At 41.4% G+C, this 26,598-nt stretch overlaps 1 protein-coding gene across 6 annotated transcripts in view; it reads right to left on the bottom strand.

Moving 5' to 3' along the window:
* The window catches only part of dock10 (dedicator of cytokinesis 10), a 62,575-nt gene extending 38,738 nt beyond the window's left edge, over window positions 1–23,837 (bottom strand). For 2 of the 6 annotated variants that reach the window (XM_034225425.1, XM_034225420.1), the window contains exon 1: window positions 3,468–3,894. In XM_034225425.1, coding sequence (XP_034081316.1) covers window positions 3,468–3,626 — 159 coding nt within the window. In that variant the 5' untranslated portion in view covers window positions 3,627–3,894. Of the gene's footprint in view, window positions 1–3,467; window positions 3,896–23,588 lie in introns of those variants that run through there. The other 4 variants (XM_034225419.1, XM_034225424.1, XM_034225422.1 and 1 more) reach the window with 3 other exon arrangements.
* Between the last annotated feature and the right edge of the window lie 2,761 nt (window positions 23,838–26,598).

The raw sequence follows: 26,598 nt of genomic DNA, 5'->3' as shown, positions 1-26,598 counted from the left end.
GAGGAGAAGAAAGCAGACAGAAGGCATCTGCTTTACATTATTAGAGCAATGCGAGGTCTGGGGAGGGACGCATTGGGACTAATGGGGATTCTTCTAAGAGACGTTGCTCCTCTGATGACTGTCTGACTTTCTTGCGCTCATCGCTTCTGCCAGGCCTATTTGACGTGTTGAGTAGTGGTGAAAATAAAAAACGAAATGTCTTGGCTTCTTCCAAAACACACACTACAGTTTTTTGTGGTGGCTGTTGACTTTTGAAATCTATTTTAATCTGTGGGAAGGCCATTACTCAAACCCTAAGGATCCGTCGTTCCACCGTGAATTAACAAATAATTCCCTGAATTACTCATGTTGTCAATGACCAATTGACCAAGCAGCAACACAATATGCCAAGCTGCCAGCAACAAGGAGGATAGAGATCAGAGGATTTTCGTTCTTTCTCTGACCACAACTTCCAAACATTTCTGCTGACGAAAGTTGTTGAAGATGATTGTGTCATTGGTTTCATGACAACAAATTCAAAGGGCTTTCTCAACAATGGTAAGGAGATGGTACTGAGTTATGAATGACTTTCATGTCCTGTTAAAGTACCTTTCCCATAATGTCTGCATGCTGCCACGTTCTCATATTGTAATGATGTTATTCAATTGTATGCAGATGACATACAACCCAAAACCTTTTTCACAAATATGGGCTAGACATGAAACTGTGACCAACTAATTTAAGTTACTAAACTTAGATGTTTTGCCTTGCATGGCCTCAGATCTACTTCATATAGTAAACAAATCTCTTCACTCAGGTATTTTTCCACAGGCCCTGAAAACTGCAGTCATTAAACCACTCTTAAAAAAGAATAATCTAGATGCTACAGTAATGAACAATTACAGGCCCATATCAAACCTCCCATTTCTAGGTAAAATCATTGAAAAAGTTATTTTTCAACAGTTGAGTAATTTCTTGCATTTAAATAACTGTTTCGATGTGTTCCAGTCAGGCTTTCGTCCAAACCACAGCACTGAGACTGCTCTTGTAAAGGTCTTTAATGACATCCACCTAAACACAGACAGTGGCAGAACTTCAGTGTTAGTATTATTAGATCTCAGTGCTGCGTTTGACACTGTTGACCACAACATATTACTAGACCGACTGGAAAACTGGGTGGGACTTTCGGAAACAGTTCTAAATTGGTTTGAATCCTATTTAAAGGACAGAAACAACATTGTTTCTATAGGTAAATACACATCTGAGTTGACAAATATGACATGTGGGGTTCCTCAAGGCTCCATCTTGGGGCCTCTTCTTTTTAACATCTACATGCTACCACTGGCTCAGATAATGAAAAACAACAAATAAGTTACCATAGCTATGCGGATGACACACACATTTACTGTACGTAACAATTTCACCAGGAGACTATGCTCCAATTCAAACACTGAGTAAGTGCATTGAACAAATCAATGACTGGATGTGTCAGAACTTTCTCCAATTAAACAAAGATAAAACTGAGGTAATGGTTTTTGGAGCGAAGGCAGAACATATTAAAGTTAGCGCTGAGCTTCAGTCTGCAATGTTCAAAACAACAGATAAAGCCAGAAATCTAGGTGTAGTCATGGACTCTGACCTGAGTTTCAACAGTCACATTAAAACAGTTACTAAATCAGCCTACTATCACCTAAAGAATATATCTAGGATTAAAAGACTAATATCACCGCAGGATTTGGAAAAACTTGTCCATGCTTTTATCTTCAGTAGACTCGACTACTGCAATGGTGTCTTCACAGGTCTCACTAAAAAATCTATTAGAAAGCTGCAGCTGATTCAGAACGCCGCTGCTCGAGTCCTCACTAACACTAAGAAAGTGGATCACATCACTCCTGTTCTGAAGTCTGTACACTGGCTTCCTGTGTGTCAAAGAATGGATTTCAAAATACTGCTGCTGGTTTATAAAGCACTGAATGGTTTGGGCCCAAAATACATTTCTGACCTCCTGCTAAATTATGAACCATCCAGATCTCTCAGGTCTTCAGGGACTGGTCAGCTTTCTGTCCCCAGAGTCAGAACTAAACATGGAGAAGCAGCGTTCAGTTATTATGCTCCAAATATCTGGAACAAACTCCCAGAAACCTGCAGGTCCGCTGCAACTCTGACTACTTTTAAATCCAGGCTGAAGACTTTTCTTTTGTCGCTGCTTTTAATTGAACTATTCATATCTTAGACTGCACTGTAACTTTTATCCATGTATTTTTTCTTTTAATGTTTATTTCATTAGCTTTTCTTTTTAATGACTGATTTTAAATGCCATTTTCTTAATGTCTTTCATTTTTTGTAAAGCACTTTGAATTGCCTTGTGTTGAAAAGTGCTATATAAATAAACTTGCCTTGCCTAAACAAAATGTGCTTATTGGAATGGGGTCTTTCAAACCATGTTAGCCTGGAAAATTGTAGACACCCTGGCATTGTTTCAGCACTGATGAATGTCTTTCTCTGATTTGGGAAAGGCTTAGTTAGCACATTCGTTTGTAGTGAAGCCTAAATATATCAGCACATTAGATTATACTTACAGTACAAGAATCAGCAGTTTAGCATGACTTTGCAGTTTAAACTATTATGACTCTAGCTTGCCACAGAGACCAGAAAAACAGGCACCAGAAGAGAGGTTAATGGAGGGAAAGAAATAAAGAAGGAAAGAAAAAAAGAAAGGGGAAACAGAAGGGGCGAGTGTAGAGGGCCCACTCTGCCAAAACTCGAACATTTTTTCCACTGGGCTTTCAGAAACCAGGGTCTTTCTCGGAATAAAAAACTGGTAACCATTAGTGGATACAGATACCAAACAGATGTACTGACTGACCTGCAAAGAAAAAATTGTGAAGAAAGGTACACATGTTCTTTTAAGTGACTCATTCATCGATATATTCATCCAGTCATTCATTAATTCACTCAACCATGTAAACCTCATCCACCATTTTATCCAGTCCCGTTTGAATAGCTATTTTAATCATCTTCTCTCTTGGCCATATGCATAGCAAGCAGATTTTTCCCACAGAAATTAGATTCCTCATGTCTGACCCGACCACCCCCCTCTATTCTCCTCCCTCCATTTCCGCCCCTCTGCCTCTCAGCTGTGAAGAGAAACGACCAGGCCCCAATCATTGATCATACATCAACCTCAGCATCAGGGAGAGTACAAAAAAGTATGCTTGTAAGAAAAGGCATATATGTAGAAAAAACAATATAGAATGTCACAATTAATAAACGAAAATGTATACCTAAGGTAAAACTTGCTTTTACCTTCTGGCTTAAGACATAAATCCATCCATTAATGCAATCAAAATGCACAAATATATACACACATTCCATCCAAAAATTATGACATTACTCCAGACCCACATACTGCCACCCCCTTTACCTGCCCACGCATGCATAAGGTAGTAAGGCTGAGTTAATGGAGGGTTGGAGGTGCAGTAGGTTACCATTACTATGATGGTCAGAGGGGATGTGGTAGTGGTGTAACCCTCTAGGGTTGGAGTGGCAGCTTCCAATGACATCTGGTCCTGTCGCGAACACATGTGACCGCAGTCTACACCGCCCACTGAACGTAGAAGCAGGACAACACTGGCCGAACAACCCATAATCCTCTGCTGTCGTCTCCTAGTCCAGCGTGATTCCGTTCAGCAGTGTAGGCTTCACCTGAACTGAGACTCCTTGTTTATCCTAACCTGAACCTGAAGTGCCTGCCCTGATGACACAGTTCAGTCCAGATAGCACCTGGTCCGGCCAGTGGTGCTGTGCTCTTTTCAGGCCCAGTAGGATATCTGAGGCTCCATCCTACTGTCCTCTCTGGTCTTCTTTCCCTTTAACCAGTCCTGCTTTGCAAGCTTTCTGTTTCTTTCCTGCACTGCTCTTCTCCAGTCTCCAGCTCCTAATGTTGCTGTTGCTGAGCTTACACACTGGCAGCCTTACTTGGCTCTCTCTCTCTTTCCCTCTCTCTTTTCCTCCAATACACCACATACGCACACACACACACACACACACACACACACACACACACACACACACACACACACACACACACACACACACACACACACACACACACACACACACACACACACACACACACACACACACACACACACTGACAACAGCTGTGCACGGTTCAGCCCAGCCCGACTCACCGAACAAATCACAGTCTGCAATAGCCGTCAGCTGACCAGAACCAGCTGCTGCATGCGTGCACACACACATACAAACTTACATCATTTTTCAGATTTTCATTATGCAGCACTCTTCCTCACAATTTTTTTCTCAATCACACGTGTCCTTTCAAGTGGCCAGATCTGCTGGCTGGGCATTTGTGTTTAATGGACTCCAGACAGTCCGTAGAAAGCAAAAACGCTGTCCCACACTTTCATTTGGTAAAATAAACTATTGCTTTTGTTTTACGAAAGTGTATAAAATGTGCATATTCATGTGTTTGCTAGAGGTAAAATCAGGTTAATGTTCAAGAGTGGATGTTGGCAGAGTGTGTGTGCAGCTCTGGGGTTGAGTTGGGGAGTGGTGAGAGACGCTATTGAACGAAAAGTGGATGGTAATTGGGGAGTGGGTGGCAACAGATGAAGCGTGCACTTGGAGTTTTCGGACTGTAGAGCTAACATGGGGAATTCCTGCAACTTTGGTTTAGCTCAGAGACTGCAACAGGATACAGACTGGGCTTTTGGCTAAATGAAACTCATAAAATGACATTACATCAGATGTGCCAGGGACAATCACTTTCAACGCTCTAATTGTTCTCATGTCACAGTAACATCTGGTCTTGCTTTATTCTTTATGTTCCATTTTCACTGTGTGTGGCTAAATGGAAAGACAGAAAGCAATATGCATTCAGAGACCAAAATGATCTTCACATGTTTGCAGCCATTTGAAATCCTTTTCATTTGAAAATTCCCAATGTTTTCTTCCTGCGAGTTGTACTTGCGGAACAAGAGGTCGTCCAATACATACATTTGGAAAAAAATATTGATGTACATTAGGACCAGTTTTTTCACAAAGGTTTCTTGAGGGACATTTTAAAGCCTTGACATTGGGTAACTGTTCTTTGCCATCTTTGTCAGTCTCTGGAATCTTAATTTAATTTGGTTAATAGGGAGGAGGGGGAGCAAGACGGGACCAACAAACATATCAAATTGAATGTGACAGGTTGAGACTGTCAATCAATCAAACACTGACGGAAAATATCGTCAATGGAACAATGGTTGTCAAAATCACCAATGCAATACACATAATAAGAAGTTAGAATAACTTAAACTTTTAAAAAATATAACAATTTAATGTATTAAAAGTTATTTTTCAAGGAATCAGCATCCAGAAGCTACTGTATTAGAGAACTACACATTCTTTATGTCGACACTTGTGTCATTATTTGAATTGGTACAATATGACATGACATCATAATCTTGTCATAATCTTTTCCTTTTAAAATTAAAAAGTATTAAGACAATTATCGGTTTAAAACTATTGGATTGGCTAAAATAATGCAGTGTCAATGATGAAAACAGTTCTCTTTTCTTAGCCATAAAAAGTTGATGCTTTGGAGATTCATGGTTTGTATGATAATTGGTAACTTAATCAATGTAAGGATGGAAAGAGTAAGTAGACTAACACAAATAAAGTAAAACATGGAAATGCAGATCTCAAAGCATCGCTGACAAAGATATAGCTAGTAACCCAAGCCTAGGGTCATTTAAGGTAATGCTTTACATATTCAACCTATATTAAACTACATTATAATTTAGTTCTACATCACGCATTGTTTTTAAAGGCGGTCGGTCGATTGGTCTTCAAGTGGCACATAATGTATAGGCAATGACATTTGCCCACTCTCAGCTCCCTGCAGAGAGTAGGAGGTAACCATGGTGATGTTGTTAGGTCATGATTAGGGTCATTAGTGTCCATGTCTGCATGACAGAAAAACCCACCCACCACCCACATAAACACTCATTATTATAATGCTTTACATAGCTAAATATAAACAGCCCAACACAACCAGACACATAGAAAAACACATTTAGGCATACACATTTTAAAGGAGATGATAGTGAATATGTCCATTGAATGTTCAAAGTAAAGTAAAATTAAACCCACCCCCACCACCATCCCCTCCCTAACACCTCCAAAAACAATTACTTCACATTAAAAGCTCTGCATTGCAACATGCCGTATAACAGCAGCTAAAACAGACAGAGCCCACAGAGATGGGCTTTGTTTGTATGCCAGGCCTCCACAATGGTCCTGTCATGAAAATATGCCCACACAAACATGCACTGTAGTCTCCAGCACAGTCCCCATGTTACACAGCTAGCATGGCGTTGTGCTCTCATTCACCCCGCCTGCCTTCACATTGACATTATATCATCACGCTGGCTGCTGTGAGTATGTTTCCATCCACATTTTGAACTGGTGACATGAAAGCATTTGCAAAAGATTATCACAAGATAAGATTATTTGAAGAGTGTCGAATTGAAGCTCATGTTACATTAATGTTACTATAAATGAATTGTGTCTGTCCACACACATTATGAGGAATCATTGACATTTCTGACAGTATATTGGGGTACTCTAGCATGAAGATAGACAGCAGTACTTTGCTGGTGCTTTGTCTTCATTGGCTTTCAAAATTCAGAAAGGAAAGCAGGAGCAGATTATTATACTGTGCAAGATTTATTTGGTTGTCTTTCACTTTATTGTTATGCACACATGCAAAATGGGCAATACAGAGTAAAGACAAGTACTTATTTTTGTTATCAGGAGAGTTGCAGTCTGTTAGTCTAGATGTATTATACCATCATCATGCTAGGACGAGGCCTGATCACACCATATTCATGCTTTATGTTTGTTGTTATGCACTAATCAATCAAAGTTGCCTGCAAATGTACTATTTTAGAGAAATGTAGTCTTAATGCAGAGGCAGAGTAGGGGGTTCATTGAGGAAAGCCTCTTTAGTTACAACCTTCTCTGCATTTTGTAATTGTTTCACTCCACCATTTTTTTAAATAGAAGTAGAAGGAAAAGTGAATTTAAAGCAAAACACAGAGGCAACTTTCAGTGAACGAGGTGGTGAGTGTTGAATAAGTGATGAGGACATTGCACTTTCATGGAAGAGAGTGAGGAAACCGCCCTCTGTGGTTGGAGAGAGACATGGAGATGGTACAGTGTAAAGCAGCTCAGCTCCCAGGACACCTGTCCTTTAGTGAGAGTCGGTTAGGAGACTACTGTAAATAAATCACACAATGAAATGGAAGAACAAAGCTGTACAAGGATCGTGTCCCATGCCCAAACACAACCACAAACACCGCCATGTACACAATGAGACGGAATAATCTGCTGACTCCTTTTGTTATTCCTCTGTCGCTTCCTATTTCTTCTCAGTTAATCATGTGCCACTCAAAGATCTAATTTCTGAACTACCTTGGACGCATAATAAATGCCAAGCCCCATAACTGTATCTTTAGTTTCATGGGTTATTTATTCCAATTAATGTTCAATAAAGTAACTGATATGTAAGTGTTATTTTTACGGAACTCGAAACTGAGCATTTAGTTTGAGTAAATGGAGAAACAGCTTGGCCAGTGCTATTTTTGACAGTAACTTCATGAAAAAGAAAGAGGAAATAATATACTAGGAACATAGATAATGAGTCTGGTATTCAATTAGCTTTAAATGTCATAGAATAATTCCAAGAAATAATGTTTTTTTTATTATAAACTTGCTGTAGTTTAATGAATGAAAATGTAAGCAGTATTACATTGTTAGCTTATCTGAAGGGAGCGAGTTTGGTCATTTCGTTTTGTAGATTCCATTTTTAAGTGCAAAATATGAACATGCACTTTAACTTAAAAACTGTTGCATGCTCACTTTCTTTCTTACAAATGTAAAGCAAATTGCAGATAAACCACCTAAATATGTTCTTGTTAACCCACAATGGTAAGCTTCTAAGATAAGAAAACAAATCATTACACACAAGGTAACGTCAAATATATTATAGAGACTCACACGGACCATTACATTTAAGCATTAGCATTTAATTGTGAGCACCTTTTCTATTGCTTGGACCTACAGCATGCCTGAGTATGTGTCCTCTTTGTGCTCACCTTTGCTTTTTTTTGTGACCGAGGGTTTCACTGTGTGTAAGTCTGAACCTCTGTAGAGGATGACATCATCGGGGTGCATAGGGCAGAGAGCTGCCATCATTTGTTGAGTTAATGTTTTCCAGCTGTGTAGCCTCAGTCTCTACAACCCTTCTGTTACTCTGCTTAACAACACTGACGGTGACAAAGTGGTGGTTATGTACGCTAGATTTGCAGAAGTGTGATGCGTGTGTGCATGAAGCATACGCATGTATGTTAACTATTTAGACGAACATAAGCTGTTTTACTGACTTCGATTAGCTCAGCCAACTAGGCCAAGGAGGAAACCACAGTCCATTAAACTCCTGCACACTGCCTTGTAAGCAGTTAGCTCTGCTTTAGTGAGGTTCCCTGTAGCGCTGCAGGCTGACTCACGGCAGCGCTGTTTGATGTGGTGCAGAGCTTCACGGAGTTTACTCGGGAAAACACTCTCCTGTTCCCATGGAGACCACAACAGGAAGGATGCTGTCACTCAAGAGGGCTGGGTTCTCAGTGACGGTTTGGCCCCCTGGCACTCACAGAGCAACACGAGGGGCACAGGGTCACCCTCTTTCTGGCTGCACCACCCCCTACTCTTAAACACAGCACGCACTCTTACAGGCTGCAGTCATCGAGAAAGTTTACTGACTCGAATAAAAAAGAGAAGGAAAAAGAACGGAGCAGAAGAAGAAAAATACACCCATGTCCGGACACTTTAAGGTCAAGTTAATCTAAGGTAATTTTCTGATAAACTCCACTGCAAATAGTGTACAAAATGCGTTTCAATCTGATTTGTTGGGCCAAATTTAGCTCAAGATTATTCTTTGTATTTGAAGGGATCTTTTGTTGCTACACTTGTATATTGTTAATATTGTTTCACATTAATCCTGATGTGCTGTTTGCAGTAAAACCTCAGCCTGCGGATGCAACACCACAGCACACGTTATCTTGCACAAACAGGAAGACAGACTAAAGTCTAAAGTGAGTTTCAGCCAGGCACCCCTAAGAATTGATAAGAAAAACATTGCAATACAAATCTGTCTGCACTATGTTTGACCTGTACCTGTAATTGTCAGATGTTTTTGTGGTCATATACTTTTATGTTATTTTCCTGGCTTTGAGTGTTTCATCATATTGTATTTTGTGATGTTGTTTCAGGTGGTTGTATACATTAATGGCGTTAGCCTGCTGTGCTGCAGCTGTGGAAAAATAGTGCTTGGAAAGTATGTGCTTTTCAGATTCATTTTTTCTGTATCGGAAGAGTCTCACAGAGCAGATGTAAGACTTTTTCTGTACTTTTGGAGGGGTTTTCATGATTAAGATTTGTGTTGGTTCTGTTGCTCATCCAGAGCTCTTACTTTCACTGTCATTGTTCTCTCTTTCTCTTTCACATGTTAGATGTGTTGTCGTTTTTACCTTCTCTGCGAACCATTGCCCTTCTAAAACAAACACTGCAGACATATTTTCATGAGAGAATGCATTTGCAAATATGAATCACTTTGATCCATTTGTACAATCTGACTGTAACAGGATCATGTTGTGAACCTGAAAACTGTGAAGTATCTCTTTCTCTGGAGGTGTTAACAGGAAGGACAGAGTTCAGCGCCACAGCACTCTGCCAATGCCATCTAGTGCTGAGAGCCGGACACAGCAGGCCGTGTGGAGGGTGAGAGGCTGGCACCCTGCTCACCTCAGTGCTGCAGTGGCCCTTACAGCAACATCTTTGATGAATGACCTCCAGGAGGCGCTCTGTGCCATAGATACTATCTGCTCCTCTGGTTTATTTAGAAAAGGAAGCTATTAAAATGTCTTTAACTGAGAACTAAAGTCCTGGGGCAGGAGGGATGTTGGGGGCGGGAGCAAGAGAGGGGAGATGAGACGGAGAATGTGGGAGAGAGGAAGTTGTTAGGTAGCAACTGCTGGGAAAGGGGGGGCATTGTTAAACATTTCCATTCATTTTCCTTACCTCTTACTAAAAGTTCACCCATCTAACCAAACAACAACAACCTCAACGTACTTTCCTCGCAGAAAATTACTTTCAGTATTTCTACTTTCAATAATAATTTAGCATGGATCAAAAGTAACAAAATAGATACATATACACTTGAGTTCATGGGAAAAGTATATCTGCATATGTTCCTTATAACAGACGACATATTTAAATGTTATGTAATCAAGGAAAGACAAATTGAAAGCATACATCCATTTGTCTTTACAAACCTTAATGAATAAATATGTACATTTTGTTAGTTGGACCACTTTTGGACTCCACCTATATGAAATATATGTGGAACTTTGTACAAAGACACACAGACTGGTTTACATTACACATCAAGGAAATGGTTTTAGAAACGGTTTCGTTGAGGTATACTTACATTAAATTAATACTTTGATTAATAGTCACTCTCATTAAATGCATGCCATTTGCTTATTCACTCTAAACTGTTATTTTTAATTAAATACAAATATATTTTATCAGGTTTGGGAAGGTGGACTATGTTTAGAGTGCAGTGACCCAAATCCAATAAAAACATTCTTGGGAACCCCCTGAGACTTCCAGATTCCTTTATCTCAAACACTCTTTAACTTGAACATAATGGCAAAACAAAACAATAAAACTGCAGCTTGTACCTTTCTACCTCCCTGTTTTTTCTAATGACAATTCACAAATTCATAAAGAATCTGGCCTGTGAGATTTGAAAAGCTGAACACTGGAATGATCTAGCATCCATTCAGGAGCAAGGGCAGTAGATTTCCACACAGCTACTGTACTGTCACAGAGCCGGTGTCTCATTAATTCATTCTCCCACGTGGCATCTCTCCATATCTCCCTGATGTTTCCCCCCCCCATGTCTCAACTCTGGCCTCAGCAGTCAAGCATAGCCGGCTGAGGTCACCGGCTTCTTAATGCATTCTGCAATATATATTTACAATAATACCCATCCTTAATGAGGTGGTAATGCTTATTTTGGTTCGCGCAGACAGGGTACAGTGCTCTTATGTTGCTTTTTAAGGTTTCAATGAGAAAAACAGATGCAGTCAGCTCACAATACAGGGAAGGTTTAAATAAATAGCAGCAAGCAGAGCAAAAGAGCTTTTACTTATATCGTGATTTATTCGTCCAAGAGGGAACATTAATTAGAAACAGAAAAAGACCCTTTGCCAGTATTTATTCGTTCATCAGAACCTGATACTACTGGAAAAAGTACTGCAGCTACATAATAAATACCACTTGAGTACAGTAGCCATCATTTCTCTCTCAGCAGTGCCATGTATCCGTTGTTTCTCCGTGATCTTATCTTGGCCATTTATACAGCTGTTAGGCCTCTCCTGTTTCCTGTACAGGTAAGAGAGTCTCCAACACTGAGAAAGTTCACAGACTCCTTCATGCTGGCCAAATCAAACTCAGAAATACTGTACTTAAAACTCTCCTCGACTTCCACAGCATGCCGGAGCCTCTTGACACTCGGAAACCCTAACTACTCCTCGGGCAATTACGCCTAATGATTTATGTTTCCTGTAGGTCTGTTAGCTTGAAAAATGTGTCCTCACTCTGAACCTGCCATATTCATCTTAAATCATGCCCAAGCCAATATTTACTTTGATGCAGAAATGCCAGAAACACATACCATCACAATGCATGCTATGGTTATGAGCTATGGTTATGCACAGTCACGTCCATCCAGCCTGAGTGTAAAATAAATCTTAAGACTTTATGCCAACCCCCTGATCTACACCCTCAGAGTGAAGAAAAAGCCAACTAGAATGTCTAGTTAGCAATAAATCATTCAGTCCTGACACCTACATCTGACACCTACACAAAGCCTACATGTAACCTCTATATAACCTCCACACCAGCGCTAACTATCCACCAGACGCCCACTCAGCACAGCTCCTTCTCCCTGAGGTCCCAGTTTAGGCCGAGGACACAGCTGTTCTGAAGACTTTTCCTCATATCTATTATTCCTTACCTTCCCCCCGCCCCTATCTTACAGACTCAAAATCACTCCTCTGTCTCTCGCTCTTCTCAGTGCTTTTTTCCCCTTTCTTATTTATTTTGCAGATCCCCTTCCAGCTCTTTGGCTGACATTTAAGACAAACACAATTTGTGTACGCACACCAAAACATACAAAGCCAAACAGACGCAAACATTAAGCCGTAGAGAGGCATTAAATCAAAAACAGAAATCCTACAAACTCCTTCACTCTAACATCAGCAACCACAAGAAAGACAGACAGCCAGAGATCTGAGCACCCTGACCTTAACTCCCTTCACTTATTGAGCGTTTTGGCTCCGGGTTATGTTTCCTGTGCGACACATGTCATAGAGACACAGTCAGGGTAAATAGCAATGAGCGAAACTGGCATCTTTGAGTAAAATCTATTTCTACTCTTCCACTCGACAGACAAAACTGTGTGATTAAACACTGACCATACACCCTTAAGTTCTGACAGTCACTTTACTTTCAAGAGGAATCTCTCCAGAAATATTCTGGTAAAAATAAACAACATGTATTGAACTTCCCAGGTTGACTTACTACTGTTTGTCCTGTTTAATTTGGGGAAATACCGTAAACACTTTATTTGCCTAGTCTTGGAAGCTAGCTTAGCTTAGTTTAGCTTAGCTTAAGGTAACGACTTGAAAACAGGGGGAAAAAGCTAAACTAACACCTGCAAGCATCTCTAAAGCTTTTCAATTAATGAAATATTTGATTTGTGTTGTTCAGTAAACAGTGGAGATTCACTACCCATTGGCCAACGAATATTAGAGCCCTGTGTTTTACACAACAGCTTTTAAGAAATCCTAATCCTTTACAGATACTGTACTGCTGGCTGTCCGGTTGTTTGAACTTCTGGTTAGATGCAATTGATTTTTCGCCACATCCAGTTAACCTACCTTTAAATTAAAATGAATCTGAGTGCATTTAAGTTAGAACCAGATTCCTTTCGAGCATGTTGAGAACAGCAATATCTTGAAACTATAGGCTTTTTTTTAGCCATTTATCTTTTGCAATAACAAGCTATGCCAGCTATGTCTACTTAAGACAACACAATATCTGTAAGTGAAAACTATCTGTTCTATTTCTGACAGGGGCCCAGGCTCTGCAGACATAATAATGTGTGTGCATGAATGTGTGCACTTTTATCTTTGGGTATGGATGGATTGTGGGTAAGTACAGCTGGCACTGAAATGAATAATGGCTGCTTGTTTCTGTCTCTTTCAGTTTTACTTTCTGAAACCACGGCTAAGAGGACATACACGGACGGACAGCATGATTGGCAAGTCAGCCGGGTTGATCAAAGCAAGGAACAGTTGGAAAGATGGCGGTGAATGGCACACAAAGAACTTACATGTCTCAAACATGTAACAAATACACAGTTTTGTTTTAAGATTTATATCTTTGAGAACAGCTTGTACAAATGAGACATTTCCTTTCCTAATTAGATAGTGCGCTCTATCTGTCTCACCCTGACCAGCCGGTGAAGACAGTTAATGAGGGAAAGTCCATATCACTTTTGACTGCCACACAGTGTGTATGAGCATGTGTGTGTGTGTGTGTGTGTGTGTGTGTGTGTGTGTGTGTGTGTGTGTGTGTGTGTGTGTGTGTGTGTGTGTGTGTGTGTGTGTGTGTGTGTGTGTGTGTGTGTGTGTGTGTGTGTGTGTGTGTGTGTGTGTGTGTGTGTGTGTGTGTGTGTGTGTGTGTGTGTGTGTGTGTGTGTGTGTGTGTGTGTGTGTAGATACAACAGGGCAAGGGCAGCAGGGCATGGGGGTCGGACGGTAATGGCAGTAACATATTCAGGCCTCCTACTCTGGAATGCAGAGTGAGGGAGAGACACAACACTGCAATTCACTAGCAGAGAATCACTGAACTATTCTTAGTCCAGCATGTGAAGTGGACCCCCCCCCTTTCTCCCCTCCCTAACCCCTTCCCTGAGGGCCGTGAAAAAAAGCCTGGATGGACGAGTTGACGTGGTGTCTATAAAAGGTACAGGGCAGGATGGTGAAGCTGGATGGAGAGCTTTACAAAAAGTGAGAGACAGGATAAAAGTTAAGCTCCAGTGAGGCAAAGCTCGGTCAGCTAAGTCTGAATGGAGCAGTTCACTGGCTGTGAAGCCTCTCCAAAGAGTCTTTTGTACGTACACTGGCACAATGCATGGAGCCCGGGGGACCTCTCTCTCTCTCTCCTCCTCTCATGTGACCTCACACACACACACACACACACACATACCATGTATACATCACTTCAGGGGACATTACATTGACTTACATGCATTTCCTGGAGACTTATCCTAACCTTAAACATAACCAACACATGCCTAACCCTAACCCTTAACCTTACCCTTACCCTAACCAAGTCTTCACCCTAAAATTAATGATTCCCCTCATGGGGACCTCCAATTTGTCCCCATAAGGGAGGCGAGTCCCCACACGTGACTATGTAAACAGATTTAGGTCCCTACAAGGATAGTAATGCTAGGACACACACACGTACTTTCTCTATATCCACTTTTCCAACCTAGACTAAACAGACCTTTTGTCTTAATGTACAATCAAACAACTGCCAGTCTGACACTACAAAGTTAAAAAAATGAATTTCCTGTGCTCACACCCAGCACACACACTAGTGAGATCCCTGCACAGCCTCCCGCAGAGTTCAAACAGAGGGGGAATTCAGCAAGAGACAGTGTCACTAGTGACAGTAGCCGGCTTAGATTTTTTTTTCCAGTGCCTCTTTGCTTTTATTTCTCTGTCCTCTCTGAATGAGTCATTGAGAAAATGGGGACAGACATACACCAAGCCCTGGCAGTGCACGGTCCTACTGTTATCAGGCAAACACGGCTGAGTCTTCTGCAGCTCAGTCATAACAAATGTCAAAGAACTATTCATCTCCTTTAATCCCTTTCTCTATTCTCCTGTCTGCATGTGTATACACACACACCCGGTACAATGGAAGCATTCACTCAACATGACAAGGAGTGAGAAGCAAAGAGCAGGGTGAATGTAATCCAGTTGATTTTGAGTGAGAATGAGGGAATAGAAAGGGAGTTTAGGCAATTAGGGAATGTGTGCAGAAGTGGAAAAAAACTAAGAAGAAGAAAATGGAGAGAGGGAGTAGAGGAAGAATGAATGTAAGAAGTGAAATATAACAGGAAGATTAGAAGGGGAGACGGGGTGAAGGGAAGTTTGAAAGAGGAAGAGAAGTGTGTCCTTGCTGATAAAATCTCTAAAGTGACACGAACAGACCCTTTGGTTGCACTGCATGACGAAGACGCCCTGAAGAACTGCACAGCATGGCTTCTCAGAAAAGATGCATGCTGAGTTGTTCAGAGACACAAAATTAACGATATGCAAGACACAAACATCCTGTCCCACGTCATGAAACACAATCAAGGCGGTGAAACTTCACAACTTGGTTTGACACATTTAGAATTTATGATCTGACATACACCAAAATGCGAGATGGAGAGGAAAGGAAACAACGTGAGGTGTGTCACTACGCGTCAGCTACAGGCTATAGGTCATGAGACAGTGGTCCCAGGCAATGACACAGAACCAAATACAAATAGAGGTTAAAGTCTTTTGAACAAACACCAATCTTACTGCTTTTCTGGCTTTCCTTGCTTTTTCATGGAGTGCGTCTTCTGCTCTTGACCATCGACATATAGTGCCATGTATTAGTGCTATCCTAGCTACAGTGTAATGATGGTTTCCCCCCGAGAATTGTTTAGCAGAGCGGGTCATCATCCATCTTGTTTCATGATCAATGTCTTTATTAGATAATGGCCTAAACAGAATAATCTTTCACTGTGTAATAATTATTTGTTTTCCTAGTTTTATTTCATACAAATAATTTAAGTATGATGTGATGTTTATTAGTAGACGAGTTGATCTTTATGTTAGGTATGTTGGCCCACAACCACTATAATCCCTGAAAATCATTCAATAAAGTGAAACGAAATAGTTCCATTGCAATGTTGAAGTCCAAAAGCTCCTTTCTTAATTATTCTTGCTGGACAAGTCTCTTTCGCTCAGTCTTATTTATATGGTTATACAATCGGGCTGTGGTATGATTTCTAAAACCCCAACTTATGTAAGAGAATAACTGTATTGGCAGGCAGGGAGATGTTGCCTCTGATGATTTGTTAAGCAGCTTCACATGTGACTCTGGAAATAAAGACAACAGAACAGCATTTGCATTTTCTGGCCTGGAGTGTTGAGGAACAAACTTTCTTCAAAAACTAGAGCACTTACATGAATATCCGCAGGGACCTGAAAAGTTGCTGGTGTGGTAACTTGTGAATATAGCACAAAGATACTCAACATTGCATGTATACTCTATCATAAGCCTTCTTATGCTAATGAGACACCCACATGTGCAAACAATGTTCATTAAAACATGTAAATAGCGATGCAATTGAACAATAGCCTGCTACATGTGTGATACCCCACACACAGGACAGTGTTTAAATAAAAGTCCTCTGCTGTAGAGCCTTGGCTGTTACTCCTCTGGGAGATGTGAGAGATCTACCATATCTCTTTCTTTCTCTATCCCCCTTCCTCATTTTCATCTTGGGTTTCCCCCTCTTTAAGATCTGGCTTTCTGAAATGATGAGACTGCCGATGTCTGACCCAATTAAAAGCTTGATTATGGCTCCAGCTGCTCTCCTGTCCCTGTCCTACCATGCCCTGTCCAGATGTAATAAGAGGCATGTGACAGGAAGGTCAGGATCTGAGCAGATCTCCTATTCAGACCAAAGACATATCAGATTCAGACTGTCGTCATGCAAGCAATAACCTCAGAAGGGAGAAGCAAGCTAGATAAATTAAAAATAATCATACAAAAAAAGGTGATAATAGATGCAGTGGAAGGAAAGCAGTTAAAGGAGGCGGGTTGGATACAGCTAAAATAATAGTGTAATATGAGCAGACCAGCTAAATGAAGTAATTTAGAGCGTGGGAGTGGAGACACATCAGATGAGATGAAATGAGATAGAAGACTAAATGTAGAGATATGCAACGAGTGCTTCCTTAGAATTAGAATTCCATCATAATTGACCTTTCTCTGTTGCCGTGGTAACAGGGGCTAGTCTGTGGTAGAGTACGCTACTTACTGTTCATCTCAATTGTTTCTCTCCTCTGGGACCATTGATTTTCAGCATTATCAGTTTGCATTGGATGACCATATATAGTTAGTGTTAATGCTGATTGACGTGTCACTGACAACTGTCTTCTTGAAACAGGGCAGCAGCACACTGTGGTCGACACAAGATAAAACCACACTGACACGAATTTACCAGCAGTCTAAATGATTTTCAGAATAACTATACTCACCACACAGATAACACACATGCACATATAGGCTATGTCACAACTATAACAAACATCTTGCTATGTAATATGTATGTTTTGTTTTATATTAGCATTTCCAGTATTGTATGTTGCATGTTTCTACTGATTGTGATTACTTTTTAGGGTGATTACAACATCGGTTCAGTCGAAAAATAGCATATGGCACATTTACAGAAATGTTTATTAATGTGCACTGTCCCGGTTGAATAAATAGAAAAATGTATTCAAAATATATTTTTTTCTTTTATATTAGACAGGTCAGCAGTCATGCACAATGAATCCCAGGCTGTTGTCATGATGCGTCATGAGGAGCGAGCAGAGTCAGTCTGACAGCATGTCCCCACAAACCATCCCACACACACACACAACACATCGCTGGGTAGACGAGCCCCCAACCAACAAATGGCTGCTCCACGCTGTCTGACACACATTTTAGCTCCAGACAGACAGACATGCCCAGTGGTGGTATTTTACTAGAACAACCAAAACATAGAAACAGACTATGACTAGTAAAGTCCAGGAGCAGATACATTAAGGCTGATGTTCATACACATTAAAAGAGAAATTGAAATTGATTAATGGTATGAGACAAGACAAAAAAGGGTTCCATTCCCAGTGAGAGGAGGGGAAAGGAGATCCTTAGCAACCTACTGAAATATCACGTCTCCCATCCTTTATTCCCCAAATAGCAAATTGATGAGTTATATAACAAATGGGATAAAGCATCCAAGCGAGTGAACAATAAAAAAAGACTAGCTCAATAAAATATGACCATCTTTTTTTATACTTGAAAGCCTTGTGTCATGTTCAAAATGTGGTAGAATACAGGAACTGAAAGCACTTGGACTTCTTTTTATATGTTGCTGTGTGAGTTTTCACTTATGGTGTTAAGGCCAAAGAACACACACTGTCACATGAGCATGGAGGTGAACCACATTGGTAAAGGTTCATCATACTAAAGGGTTTTGTATGTGTAAACCCATTAACTCTAAGTCACATGTATTTTACATCACTATCAGCTAGTTTCCAAAGCACTACATGCGTTTACAGAGTGATTTAATGCTTTCAACTCCAGGCAGTTATCAAAGCAGAAGCGACATAAAATTATCTAGCTATCTAACAAAAAGGATTATATAAATGTTACCTAATTTATTTGGTTCAGAGGAAGGAATACACTTAGGAACCTGATATCAGTTACTCCTTCCTGGGGCCTTTCCTGCAGTTATATGGTGCTTAAAACATTATTTGAGTCAATATTTAGATGACTGAAAAAATGCAAAGTCTTGAGAAATTTGTCGGAAGAGCCAATAGCAAACAGTCAGCAATTTTAAAAAAAATGCAGTAATTTGTATTTAATAAGCTAAATCAGCAAAAAACTGCTATGATACCTTTACATTACGGGATTAACGTACATCTCCATGACATGACATCAGACACTGGGTTGTAACGAAATGGAAAATTCCCAGTAACTGTCTGGAGCCTGGGATTGGGCACCAAAAATAGTCAAAACCTGATCAGGCATGAAATGGCTTAATTTGGCACCAAAGCAAAGATGGGTGGTATGACACCAAACATAAGAATGCCATGTGAAAATGCATGAGCATGCATTAAGAGACGAGTGAGGATGACTGTATACAAGCGTCCCTGTGCCATGGGTAAATAAATTCTGCCAGGGGGGGGGGGGTTGTTGGCTCCACTCTCTGGCTGCGTGGTTAGTGTGGCTGGCATCCTCCAGGCACGGTATGACATGTGGTTCATCCCAGCAGGCAACCAGAGTCACAACAAGAACAGCGCTTGTGTCTACACTACTGCTCACTTTAGCAGTGACAGTGAGTCATAATAAACACTCACTCTCTGTTGCACAAAATCAGCAGTAATGTGATTGAAATACTGTATTTTTTTATTAAGGTGTTAATTTGATACAAAACAAGCCTTGTTACCGTATATATTCAACATTTGCTAGATATATATATATTTGTTTTAAATATATTTTATTTAAAAAAGAAAAATGTTGTTGTTATTTGTTGTCCAGCGGCTAAGGCAGAGGCCAGAAAATATGTAATGGAACATATCTCATGGTCACTGAAGCAACAAACTGTAGCTTCTTAAAACCCAAACTCAACCACCCTGACATCCTTCATTCTTGTATCTATCTTCCCTTTCCATGCTCTGTGCGTATTTGGGGATGGGTGGGCTGACCACTATGAGAAACAGTGAAGTAGTCAGAGAGCTATGATTGCTTCCACAGAGCACGTCGGAGGAGGGAAATGCAGCATTTACCAGTTATCGTGTATGCTATACACTCCTGAATCCACACAAGCACACACACTTCAGAAACGGACCTAACCTGACTGAGGACCGATGCAGAGGTATGGAACGGTAAGAAACAAAGAAAGAAAACCATGGCAGATGCAAACATGGAAGAATCGCAAACATGGAGAGATGGGGAGTAAAGTCAGGTTTGGGGGGAATGATGTTTAAGTGAATGAGGAAACAGACTACTATAAAAAGAGAGGGGGGGTCAGCGTGAAAGAGGATCACGCTTCATTCAATGTTATGCCATGGGGCCTTATTCTGCTGACCTGGTTTCTTTCACCAACAAAGACCATGCATTAACACACTCACTAAAAACATCCACACAGAGAATGCCCATGGACATTTACACACCCACTTAACCCTAAACCCAACACATACCTACACTTTTACACACATGCTTACTCTTCTATCACACTCACTCTCTCTTTCTACATCCTATATCCACATATAGAATGACTTAATTATTTATGGGTTTTTCAATCTTGTTAAAGATATAGGGAATAATTGAAACTAACCAGTTTATCATTGAGGATGAGGAAGACAAAAAAACAGGTGTCTTTGAGCATACTGATATTCAAAGTCATGGTTTCCATTTCCGTTCTTACCGAATACAACTCAACTGTTATATGAATCTGCATAGGGTAGGGTCATATGACAATACACATTTGTGACATTGTTAATTTAGGCTATATCTTTGAGGATATTGTGGGCAAAACAGCAGGTTAAGTAGCGGGAATAATATACGGCAACACTTGTATAGTAACAAAGATTCTGACTTATCAACGGTCCATAAATATAAAAGCACATATTAAGCAGATAAAGAAATAGGAATATAAAGTGAAATTGCATGACTCATCACAAATTAATAGTGGCTATAATAAACAAATAAAGAATACAAACATGTTCAGTTTTTCCCACAGATCTGAAATATACTTGGGGGGGGGGGGGGGAGTAAGGTGAGGTGACGTGCAACAACAACATTAACCTTTCTGTTGGTCGCTTGTGAGCAGACCCTTCACGCGATTGCAGAGCGAACAGGTACAGCCAGGGCCGGACCGAGACAATAAGTCAGGCAGGAAATTATACACCCAGCCAGGCAACTACCAGTTTATTTTTGTGCCATTTTGTTGGATTTATTTGTCAATATTTACAGCGTTGCTGCCCATAGTGATAGCCCTATAGTTTAAATCTACTACCCACAAATAAATATATGGACATGGGTTACTATTTAAATAAATGTGTACATTTATTTAGGAACATGTCCATGTGATAATAAGTGCAGTTAGTTTTTTATTTATTTTGGAGTTAAATGCACGCTGAAGGCTCTTTGGGCATGTTTTCTCTCACTGATTGTGCTGTTATGTTAAATGTTTGTTGTTTGTGTTTCATGTATTGTGTCTGGATACTTGTCTGTTGATGTTGGACATGGAGCTGCTGTGACGCAAGTCAAATTTCAGACTTGATCTGACAAATAACGTATTATCGTATCGTATTATCGTAAATGCATCAATCTGGTGCATTTTGAGGGGAAAATAAAGAGACTAGATCTATGGAAACACCTATATGAAACAGAACTGTATACATTTCAATAATCATAAAATCATGGCCATAACCAATAACATACCATATCCAATATGAAAAAACACTGAAACTTGTTTATTTATTTATTTTTGGTTCATTTATAGTTGCGAGTGTGTCTGGGCTCCTGAATCAGCCTCACCTGTCTCCCTCCTCTCCCCCCTTTAAAAGTGTATCTTACCTTTTTTCACCTAGTTAAACAATTTTTTTTAATTCATGCATATTTTACTAATCACTACCCCCTCAAGTGGAAATATGTGTTTACATAAATGGTGACCAAACCGTTTGAGACCTTAGACTAAGTTAACTATCTAAACACTCAGAGAGTCCCTCACCTGAGCTGAGGATATCCCGAGCTTGAATGACACACAGAGACCAATCAAGGGCTTTGATTTATGATCTGTATGACAGTGGCCATGTCAGCAGGCTACATCATGTAGACAGCCAGTCACCCTGTGGGAGGCAGACCCACATTTGTGCAGCGTTGCGTTCACAATACATACAAAAAAATGAAAATAACTTTAAAAACGAAATGGGTCGCGAAATATTCTTGGGCGGCCGTTAATATACCTGGGCGGCTCGCCCAAGTAAAGTCTATGTGTGGGAAACCCTGATGTTGACAGACTTCTTTAAACATCTTCATATAGCCTGACTGTATGTATGATACTATAATATTGGGGGGACATCGGGCCACAAAAGTGCCTCTTGCTTCAGGCTAATTTATCTCTTACTTCCTTTTTACACTAGTCACTTGTATGTGTGCTTCAAAACTACAGACACAATCTGTTATCAGCTGCAGCGCTTATACTGTAGGCAAGGCAGTGAAGCTCTGTATGTTATTCATGCAGTGCAACATGTGTATGAGTGTTCTTAATGATACCAACACAAGGTGACTACCAGTCCACCAGTCAATTTCTACATCCAATGGGAATCAATAAACACTATTCTCTTGTACTCCATTTGGCACCATGACACATGTATAGTGTCAGTAAACCTTTAGTCTTAAGGTTCATGCTATTATCTTGTAATAATGTTATATTCTGCTGACCGAGTGCTGATGGAACACTTCGATTGTCCAGGGAAAAAGCAAGGTTTCATTCATTCAATTCGTTTCCATTTTAATCCTGTCTTCCCACATGCACCAGCAAAGCTCGATGTTCTCTCTTTATTCCAATCAATTCTCCCTGGGCTCTTTTACACATGTGTCCCACTGACACACTAACACCAGAGTGAAGAGGATGTAGAGTAGCAGCAAAGAGACTGGAGTGGAGTAACCTTTCTCTATGCTAATCCCTACATCGTGGACACACACACACACACACACACACACACACACACACACACACACACACACACACAAGGTGGAGGATTTGTCCTCCGTCAGATGAGTCAAAAGGACATCATCAAAACACAAATCCTTTTTTGTATGTGTTTGTGCATGCGTGTTTGTGCATGCGTGCGTGTGGCTGCATTTTTTCTGAAATACCCCTCCTCCCACTATAGCATACGTCAATCAGAGCCTCTCATTATACGGCGTGACACACCCACTTGAGCATACATTTCACAACTCGCGACATTTAAATAGCCTGCAAATGTTATTAGTCGTAAATCAAGCCCAGCGGTCGAATTCCTCTCCCTCTGTTCTGTCTTTTCTGTGCCCCTCCCTCCATCTTTCCCGGTGTTTCTTTGCACCGCTGGGCAGATGTAAACCGCTGCCTGTGTCTTGCCGCATCCCACTATCCTACTACTAAGCCTCATTTCATTCACTCCAGCCAGCCATACAGAAATAAACTCCAACCCACATGGGAATATGATAGGCTCTACGATTTTATAGTCACATTACCAGCCAATAAGCGAAATTCAATAGTGGGAACAAATGTGTAGATTCCTGCACAATACTGAGCATTAAACGTATTGCATCGTTCCCCCTGCAGGATCAATAGACAGCGGTGCTGCACTGTGCTCATCCTCTGCAAAGAAAGATGCAACATGAATGCCAATGTCAGATCTGCCAGAGCTGAGGTGCGGTGTTAGAGGCAGACACCAAAACCACATCCAGATGCAAAGCTTTGGTGGGCATGGCAATCAAAAGCTCATAGTAGTAAAAGCTTCAGGCCCACAGGTGGTGATGCGTTTTTTTTTTTACTACCACCATGTTTTCACGATTCATTGGGGTCCACTCACCGTCACTGCGGAGTGTCTGACTGCGTTGCACGCTGTCTGCCGTATCTCCGCCGCGGTCCCCGGCTTCAGAAGGTTTTTGGTGAATCTCCGGGTGGATTCGGCTGCCATCTCCTCATCTGAGCGGTCCCCCAGTACGATTCAGCCTGCTTGTTGTTTCTGCTGCAGCCTGGCCCTCCTCGCTCCTAACATGAGCCGACCGAGCTGTGTTTACACACGCACACAAGCTTCACACACCGTCAGTCCACACACACGCAGCGCGCGGAGTGCAGAAGATGCCTGAGCGCTGTCAAACTGGACTGGTTCAAAAAAAGTACACTTCCTGTCACGACTTTCAAAATAAAAACAATAGCTTTGGCAATGCCGAGCGAGATTAATGCTCGACTGAGAGGTGCGTTTATTTTGAAGGGACAAACCATCATTTGATGTATTTTATCTGTAACTTTACATGTGAAAATAAACATTTCCACACTGCTGCAACTGAATTGTAATTTCCATAAAGCTGCAATACTATGTAGGCCTACATGTATTTATTAAAAAAAACATAATTTAGTAAAAGCCAACCCCATTTAATCCCCATGAATATGGATCCATTCGTCACGTGTTGCTAATAATAGCAGCAACAATGTCTAATGTTGTTTATTTTTGCACCACCATATAAGCCAATTCCATGTCTTCTGATTCTACATGTATTTATAAAAAAGAAAAAATGCTCAAAACATAATTTTGTAAAAGCCAACCCCATTCTTCTGCAGATTATGGATTAATTAATCATTGAACAGTACACCAGCGGTTTAAATGTCTAAACTAGATTTGACCAGGGTATTTGCACCTTACTGTATACATCCTGAATCTCAAGGGGACCTCTGAAATGTCAACTACTTATCAGCAGTCCAGTCACGACCAAGGAAGGATGGAGCAGCATTTACAGTAGGTTAGAATATGTGGGAAACACACAGGCCAACAGCGACACTTGGTGGTAAAGGTTAAGACATTTTCAAATCGACAGCATCAGTCTAGTGATAAAAAAATATATCAGTTGGTTGAGTTATTCTTTCCCTGAACAACTATTGGCGGATTCACAATTAAATAACCTTCATAGAAACCTGTTTTTAACCATTCACAGTTTATATATAAAACGTTTTTAATACACAAACACACACACCCAATGAATCAGTCGGACAGATTTTATTAGTACTGTAATACTTTACCTCCCTCTTGTGTACTCAAAGAGTACTGCAGTATGAATTGAGAAGTCCAACGTTGTGTGTGTTCAATTAACCATCAGGGAAAAATGTGTAATGAATTTGATCAAGATATCTAAGATATATGTATTTAAGTTTTATTTGTTGGATTTTTGAGGTATCCACTCAGTTTACCTGCCTAGTGTAGTAATGTCACTTGGTCACATGACACGAAAGGCTTTTGTAAAAAATATATATTATTATTATTACAATTGTTTAATCACGCAAACTAATAGTTAATTTACAGATTTTGATTATGAAAACGAAATATTGTGGTGACACGTTATTGGACATAATTCACCTTGCTTATTGTGTTGCCACACGGACCCTTTAGTGGGGAACACCTGTAGCTTTAGCTGCCATTCCTGCTAGTTCATCAGTCAGAGCAGTGCATGTGTTAACCTCTCTGAAAGTAATGGATAATAAAGATTGGAACTCCATTCTTAATACACCGCCTCCGACTCTCTTTTCACGGCACTACACTGGTGACCCTGACTTTTCCGAGAAAGTTTCCGGAAAATTAACGAACATGGCTGAGCGCGATGTTTTCATAAAGCTGCCGGAATTCTGGGAGCACGCCGCGGAGGCATGGTTCGCACACGTGGAGGCACATTTCGCCTGCCGACAGGTCCGTGACGGGGACCTAAAATACTACCATGTGGTAGCAGCGCTGGGGAGCTCCACGTCATCCAGGTTGGTGGGATTCATCGCAGCCCCCCCCACATCATGGCAAATATGAGGCGATTAAGGCCCTTCTCCTTAAGACATTTAGTTTATCTGCTAAGGAGAGGGCCCGCCAGATACTTGACATTCAAGCCCTAGGAGACAGCAAGCCATCCCAGCTAATGGAGAAAATGCTAAATCTGCTAGGGGGGGAAGATCCCCGGATTTTATTCACGGAGATTTTCCTGCGTCACTTGCCTCCCCGGGTACAGACGGCGCTGGCCAACACGCCTGTCACGGAGCCCCGTGCTTTGGCTGAGGAAGCGGATCGTTTTTTCCTGGCTACGCAACAGCCCGGGGCAGAGACGTTAGCCGCGACGCTCAGCGGCCCACCGGTAGTCAAGAAAGCGTGGCGGAGGCCGGACACGGCTGTGGCTAGCCGGCGTGAAGACGCCGGAGAGTGCGTTTACCACGCACGTTTCGGGACAAGGGCGAAGAGATGCATCGCTCCGTGCAGCATCGCTCCGTGCAGCTACAAACCCCCGGGAAACGGAGGGGCCGGCGCTCAGTAGTGGCTCTGAGTGTCGGCGGCACGTGCAGGCTCCTCTTCGTCAGCGACAGCGTTTCGGGGAGCTTGTTTCTGTGTGACACGGGCGCTCAACGGAGCGTAGTTCCAGCGTCGAGTGAAGACGTCGCCCGTGGGGGGCACGGACCGCGATTGACGACGGCTAACGGCAGTCCCATTCGCACGTACGGCGTGAGGCCTATGTGTTTGTGCATCGGAGGACAGCGTTTCAGCTGGGATTTTGTGACAGCGGACATTTCTTTTCCCCTCCTCGGAGCGGATTTTTTGTGTGCTCATGGACTCTTAGTGGACGTTAAGAATAGGCGTTTGGTTGATGCCTTAACGTTTTCTTCCCTCGTGTGCACACTTGGCTGTCAGGCTCGCTGTCAGGTGCAGACACGTTTCTTAGACTGTTGGCCGAGTTTCCAGACCTGTCGCTACCCACCTTCTCTGCGCTTACCACTAAGTGTGGCGTGGAACACCACGTCACTACCGGGGGGCCTCCTGTCTACGCCAGGGCCCGGCGGTTGAACCCTTCTAA

This window comes from Gymnodraco acuticeps, unplaced genomic scaffold (assembly GCF_902827175.1).
Source record: "Gymnodraco acuticeps unplaced genomic scaffold, fGymAcu1.1, whole genome shotgun sequence".
NCBI classification, from domain to species: Eukaryota; Metazoa; Chordata; class Actinopteri; order Perciformes; family Bathydraconidae; genus Gymnodraco; species Gymnodraco acuticeps.
Note: the sequence above shows the minus strand (reverse complement) of the source record. Positions and strands in the feature narration are given on the sequence as shown.